This window comes from Salvia splendens, chromosome 19 (genome assembly GCF_004379255.2).
Source record: "Salvia splendens isolate huo1 chromosome 19, SspV2, whole genome shotgun sequence".
In the NCBI taxonomy this organism is placed as follows: Eukaryota; Viridiplantae; Streptophyta; class Magnoliopsida; order Lamiales; family Lamiaceae; genus Salvia; species Salvia splendens.
Window position 1 is genome coordinate 1583824 of NC_056050.1, and position 6964 is coordinate 1590787.

The 6964-nt window shown below is 37.4% G+C and overlaps 1 protein-coding gene across 1 annotated transcript; it reads left to right on the top strand.

Annotated features, from left to right (window-relative positions):
- Window positions 1-2288: 2288 nt before the first annotated feature.
- Window positions 2289-3557, top strand: LOC121780116 (probable LRR receptor-like serine/threonine-protein kinase At3g47570). The gene is made up of 2 exons (XM_042177637.1): window positions 2289-2883; window positions 3193-3557. The coding sequence occupies exons 1-2, from the start codon at window positions 2289-2291 to the stop codon at window positions 3555-3557; spliced, it is 960 nt and encodes a 319-aa protein (XP_042033571.1).
- Window positions 3558-6964: the final 3407 nt, after the last annotated feature.

A 6964-nucleotide genomic window follows, 5' to 3' on the forward strand; every position in this document is an offset into this window, starting at 1 on the left:
TCTAGGAAGATAATCACTACTATGAATTGTAACTTTCTTGAATGGGAGTATTTTTATCACACCCAACTTAGGGGTCAGGGGGAGAAGGGTGGAAATAACCTAGGAGAGATAAGTGGACCCCCAAGTTGGTTGGTGCCTCAATCAAGCAACTCAGAGGCGGAACCAACAGAACAAGCTAGCGCCACCGCCGAGCAGGTCACGTCTACTGTAGATCCTCCTCAGGAAACCACGCTACAGTCCAATCCTCCTCCAGTGATATCTGAGGTAACTCTCGAACCTGAATCTGAAAGTACATCTGTTTCTACTGACAATCCTGGCACAGAAGAAGTCACTGCTATTGATGGAGATACTGGTCGATATATTCTTCCGCAGCGCAGCACTCGAGGTATTCCACCTAAGAGATATAGTCCGGAAAAGATCGGGGCTAAGAGTAGATACTCAATAGCAAATCTTGCTAAAGCCAATCTCACAGAAATGGCTAAGGCGTTCACAACCGCCCTATATGAAGAAGAAGAGATACCTCAAACGGCAGAAGAGGCCATGAGAATGCCTCATTGGAGGAAGGCGATGATGGTAGAGATGAATGCTCTAACGAAGAGCGAGACTTGGGATGTATGTACCAAACCAGAAGGTGTGCGAGCTGTAGGATGCAGGTGGGTCTTCACCATCAAAAGGAGACCAGATGGATCGATTGAAAGATACAAGGCAAGGTTGGTAGCCAAGGGATACACTCAGACTTATGGGGTCGATTATGCCGAGACATTCTCCCCAGTTGCCAAGATGAATACTATCCGAGTTCTATTCTCTATTGCAGCCAACAAGGAGTGGCCTCTACACCAATTTGATGTCACTAATGCTTTTCTGCATGGTGAGCTCTCGAAACCAATATATATGGAAGCTCCACCAGGTTTCTCTGAAGGCTTCAAAGATGGGCAAGTGTGCAGACTCAAGAAGACGTTGTATGGATTGAAACAGTCCCCGCGAGCATGGTTCGGGAGATTTACTGAAGTAATGAAGAAGTACGGGTATAAACAGAGCAATTCTGATCATACTCTATTTCTGAAAACGAGGGAAGGAAAGATTACCTGCTTAATCATCTATGTGGATGATATGATTCTCACTGGCGACGATGAGGAAGAAATCAAATTGTTGAGACAGAACTTGTTTTCAGAATTTCAGATGAAGGATCTTGGAATGCTAAAGTACTTTCTGGGAATAGAAGTATTGAGGTCAAAAAAGGGAATCTTCATTAATCAGAAGAAGTATGTCCTCGACTTACTGGCAGAAACTGGAATGATAGACTGCAAGCCCGCAGATACTCCTATGGTGCAGAATCATGGGCTACAGATAGTAGAAGGAGCTGAACTTACCCATCGAACGAGGTATCAACGCTTAGTTGGAAAGTTAATTTACTTGTCCCATACGAGACCTGACATTGCATACGCAGTTGGAGTAGTGAGTCAGTTTATGCACAAACCCCAAGAAGCTCATTGGGAAGCGGCCCTGCGGATCGTTCGATACCTTAAAGGAACCCCGGGACATGGAGTAATGTTTAAGAAGCATGGTCATATGGACATATGTGGATTCACAGATGCTGATTGGGCCGGAAATCCAAATGATCGGAAGTCAACCGCAGGGTACTTCACGTTTGTGGGTGGTAATTTGGTCACCTGGCGAAGTAAGAAACAAAAGGTGGTAGCTTTGTCGAGTGCGGAAGCAGAATTTCGAGGGATCAAGAGTGGATTGACTGAGATCCTGTGGCTAAAAAGGCTAATGACTGAGTTGGAATTCATGCCCTCCGGACCCTGCAAACTATTTTGTGATAACAAGGCTGCTATCAGCATATCTGAAAATCCAGTACAGCATGACCGGACAAAACATGTTGAAGTTGATCGACACTTCATCAAAGACAACATTGAAGCCAAGATTGTGGAACTACCGTTTGTCCGATCAGAAGACCAGCTAGCTGATATTCTTACCAAAGCTGTAGACTCTAGAAGTTTCCATGAAGTATTGGGCAAGTTAAGTTTGGATGATCCCCTTACTTAACTTGAGGGGGAGTGTTGGAAAGAAATCAAGGAAATAATCAAGGAGATATGAAATTGATTGTGTTAGTAATTTACCTTGTAATAAGGCAATTAGAATTAGGGTGAATCTTTACCTTTCTTTGTATAGCTCCCTCTCTATATAGACGATTGTAAACTATGAACAATTCAAGTTGAATAAAAGTTGAAGCCTTGTAACAGGTGGTGATCATAGTTTTTGTTATAAGGAGACGCAGTCAGAAAATGATCACACCTCCGGATGAGGGACTTGGTTTGAAGATTGATTGGAGGAGAATTTCGTATTTAGAGCTTGAGCGAGGAGCGGATTCTTTTAGCGAAACGAATCTGCTTGGAAGAGGGAGTTTTGGTTCTGTATTCAAAGCAATACTTTCCGATGGGCTAAATGTTGCGGTGAAGATCTTCAATTTGGAGTTGGAAGGTGCTAGCAAGAGCTTTGATACTGAGAGTGAGATACTAAGCGCGCTTCGCCACAGGAACCTAGTCCGAATAATTGGTTGTTGTGTCAACATAGAGTTTAGAGCTTTGATTCTTGAATACATGTCGAATGGGAGTTTGGAGGAATGGCTGCATTCCGGAAGCCATTGCTTAGATCTTCTGCAAAGCTTGCAGGTAGCAATAGATGTTGCGTTAGCTTTGGAATATCTTCATCATGGCCACACGTATCCCGTTGTCCATTGTGATGTGAAGCCAAGCAATGTGTTGCTTGATGAAGACATGGTTGCTCGTGTTGCTGATTTTGGCATTGCCAAGCTCTTTGAGAAAGGGGAGGCTATGGCTCTCACAAAAACCCTAGCCACTGTCGGTTATGCAGCACCAGGTGATGTATATATAACTTTCTAGATGAGTGATCGTTGCTAACTTTCTTAAGTTGCTAACTCGTCAATGCAGCGTATTAAAAATGTCAACATAAACTTAGTTGATATTTTAATACACTGTATTGACATCTATATTTAAAATGTCCACACAATATATTAAATTAATGTGATCGTGTTGACATTTTTAATATACTGCATTGATGAGTTATTGACTTTGCAATTTAAAAAAAGGTAAGCATTATAACGCACACCTAACTTTCCATATTTTCAATCTTAATTTTTTTTATTAATTATGTCATGATGACGATCAGAGTATGGATCAGAAGGAAAAGTATCCACAAATGGAGATGTATACAGCTACGGAATCTTGCTGTTCGAGATGTTTACAGGAAAGAGGCCAACGGATGATATGTTCAACGGGGAAATGAGCGTAAAGGAGTGGGTGAGTGCGGCTTTGCAAGAAAGTCGAGTATCTGAAATTGTGGCGGTTGGATTGTTATCGAGAGATGATCAATACTTTGAATCGAATGAGCAATGTGTGTCATCAATTTTTGATGTGGCTATGAAATGCGTAGCCTTCTCGCCGGAGGAAAGAATCAACATGATCGAAGTAGTGGCTTCTCTTCAGAAGATCAAATCCAAAGCAGCAGCAGAAAGGCTCAGCAACAGGAGATGATTTACATGTTGTAATGCAAATAATGAGCTAAATTTTCTAGTTTTGAATAATGCAAAAATGGTATTTAATTTTTCCAGTTTTGTTTTCTCAGTTTAACAACATACTGTACTAGTTTACTTTATTTTGTTAGAGCTTTACTTTTCCTTGCAATATTTGAGATACAAAGCTTGAGTTTTCAATCATGCTTTATTTAAATTTGTGTAGCTAAGTTTTTGTATGATTCTAAGGTTTGAATAAACATATCTAATCAATATTGATGCATGCTAGTTATTCAGTTTGAGACCTAGTGATTCTATATATGGAATTCAGAAATGACAAAATAAGCTAAACCTCGATTATCTAATATCATAGACTATTCGATTGAGAATATATGGTTACATTAGGGATCTATTTTCTGATTTGACTTAACACTGATAATTGAATTAATATGTTAATTTGGATAGCTTACTTCATTAATTCCCTAAGTGCTTATTTTCCTTTGTAATTAATTAATTTTATCTAAATTTTGTAGGAGTACTGATACGGGACCTCCGTCGGCAAGGCTCCATTCCGACTGGGGGTCAGAATTTCTTCGAATATATTCTGGAATTCATTCGAGATGTGAGTAAAACTCAAAGAGAGAGAGTTGTTGCACGACGACGAGTTTGACGGCGACACCAGGGCACCGGCGATGGAGAAGCGGCCAGAGCCAGCTCGGCGAGACAGGTCGACGCGAAGAGAGCCTCGACGGCCGGCGCGATATGGAGATTTTGTCCCTCGTTAAGTAGGAGTCATTAATTAGTTAGAATCATTTATTTATGGTAATTTACTTAGGAATTATTTACTTTTATTAATTTATTAGTTGAGTGATCGTTAAGTTCCTTTCCGGATTTTCTTTGTTGATTCTTTCCTGGATCGAAGTCGAATCAACCCTAGAGTCCTTAGTTATAAATAGGGGTGTATTTTATCTTCAAAATGAAGAAATAAAATACTTTCTCTCACTCATCTTCTCTCAAAACGTGCGCAACGCACAAACTCAAGAATTCGACGCCAGATTAATCGACGGGCAAAGCTCTCGCGACGTTCGACGCGAACTTCGACCGTTAAGGAACTTCATCCTTAGCAAGTACATTTTTGCTTCTTCATAGCATTCATAATAGCGCTGGATTTCCCACTTGTTGCTAGGGGCGGATTTTACGTCGCTATTGCAAGCCGTAATCGATGTGGCGGCAGCCGTGCAGGCGGTGGTCAACGGGCGAATCCGGTTCTATTATGGGGGATTTCCGCCGCCCAATTCAAATTTTTTGCATTTATAGAAAAAAGAAAAGAAAAATGAAAGGGTGGCAGAAAGATTAATCCTCCCTCCATTTCTTAAAAATAGCAATTCTTTCCATTTTAGTCCGTTTCTTAAAAATAGCAACTTTCAAACTTTCAATTTTAAGAAATCTTTATACCTCTATACATCAATTTATTTACAATTTATACCACTAATAAAGTGCGTCCCATAATCCACTAACTTTAATTTCATTACCAATTTTTTCTCTCTCTTACTTTACCAATTTTTTCTATTCTTCTCTCTTATTTTATCAATTTTTCTCTCCTCTCTCTTACCTTACCAAATTGTGCATTAAAACTCGTGCCGTTTCAAATGTTCCTATTTTTCAGAAATGGAGAGAGTAGCAGTAAGAGAGAGAAGACGTAGGAATATCATTGTTTGTTTGTTGGAATAAGCATGCACCTTATTCTCTTTCTTCAAAAATTCACCCCAAAGTTAGTGGCTATTTAATGCACGTTAATATAAAATTTGTTTTAAATAAATATTCATAATTAGAAAACTTTTATAAAATATCAATATTATAAATTTTATTGTGATAAAAATTAAATTTTAAGAAAAAAAAATTACTCCCTCTGTCCCTGAAAATTTATCACATATTTCCTTTTTCGTATGTCCCTAAAAATTTGTCACCTTTCACTTTTACCATTTTAGGTAATGGACCTCATATTTCTCTAACTCACTACTAATATATAAAATAAGGACCCACATGCCACTAACTTTTTCATCCACTTTCTATTACATTACTTAAAACTTGTGCAGGGTCAAGTGGTGACGAATTTTGGGGGACGGGGGAGTAACATAAAATTGACTGCAGGTGTTTAGGTATTGTGGGTGAAATTGAAAATAGACTTGAAAAGAATGAGTTGTGGGCCTTGAGGCTGATTTTGGACGTGCAGATGTGGACTACACCCAGCGATGGGCTAAAAGCTGGTGTTCATAATTAAATAGTGTACAACAATATTCATCCAAAAAAGTTGGACTAAAATTGGTGTTATAATTCAAAGTTGGGCTCTTTAAATAGTGTGCAACAATATTCATCTTATAAATGGAGTGAACATGAAACATCTTCTTTTTACATGGAGGATAACGGCCAAACGTGTTTTAAAAAGATACCTTACTTATCTCTATCAAGTTTCATGCTAAAAAATGTAAAAACTGATGTCAATGTCATAGAAGAATGATCGAACCAAGAATGATTTCAAAGAAACCCCGGTTGTTTTTTGAAAATATAATTTATTAGCTGGTAAATAGTTTCTCTACTAAAAGGAAAATAGAAAAATCAAAAAATAAAATAAAAAATATTAAAATGACGATTTCACCCTTCAAACTAGCTCCAAATATGGACAAAACATTTTTCACCAAATTTAAAGTCATTTCGTGACTATTACTTTTTAGCTTCGACAGCTAAAACTGTATCAGAAACCCCTTACAAATTGAATTACAATGTGTCTTTTAATAAAAACAAGGAAATATACAAAACACAATCAAATTGAAGGAAATACCAAAACAAGTAATATGGTCGTTAAAAACATTTATGTATAGTACTAATAATCAACCACAACATGCATCATGTTTTCCCTTTTTTTTTAATGCCAAGAGTTGTATACATCAATGCCAGCTAATGTATTCAAAGTCATCAATATTGATGTATACATTAATGCAACTAAATTATGCATTTCAATCCATACCTTTATTCAAAGTGCAAATCAGTATGTATCACGAATCCAAAGACCTTTTTTGTTTTCAATGTAGTATTTAAATATTTAGAGTAACAACCTTTATTAACCTAATACAGCACTAACGGTAGTAATGTTTTTTTAAATCCATTTAATTAATACGATTCTTTTGTTTTATCTATTTAAGTAATGTCATTAATTTTATAATTCAATATACACAAATTTTGGTATGTCCATTTTTTCTATAACTTCAAACAAATGAACACAAAATATAAATTGAACTTTGAGTTTTTTTAAATTTATTAAATTAGAGAGAGTCAGTAACAATAACTATAAAACAAAAATATTGTGGGCAATATGAAAATACGGAGTAGTATTCACGTACATATAATATCTACCTAATGTATAAATTACAA

Bases quoted from the DNA above. Each gene is read 5' to 3' on its own strand.
- LOC121780116 (XM_042177637.1), top strand. From the start codon at position 2,289: ATGATCACACCTCCGGATGAGGGACTTGGTTTGAAGATTGATTGGAGG. The intron at 2,884-3,192 runs GTGATGTATATA...GATGACGATCAG, and splicing joins TGTCGGTTATGCAGCACCAG to AGTATGGATCAGAAGGAAAA.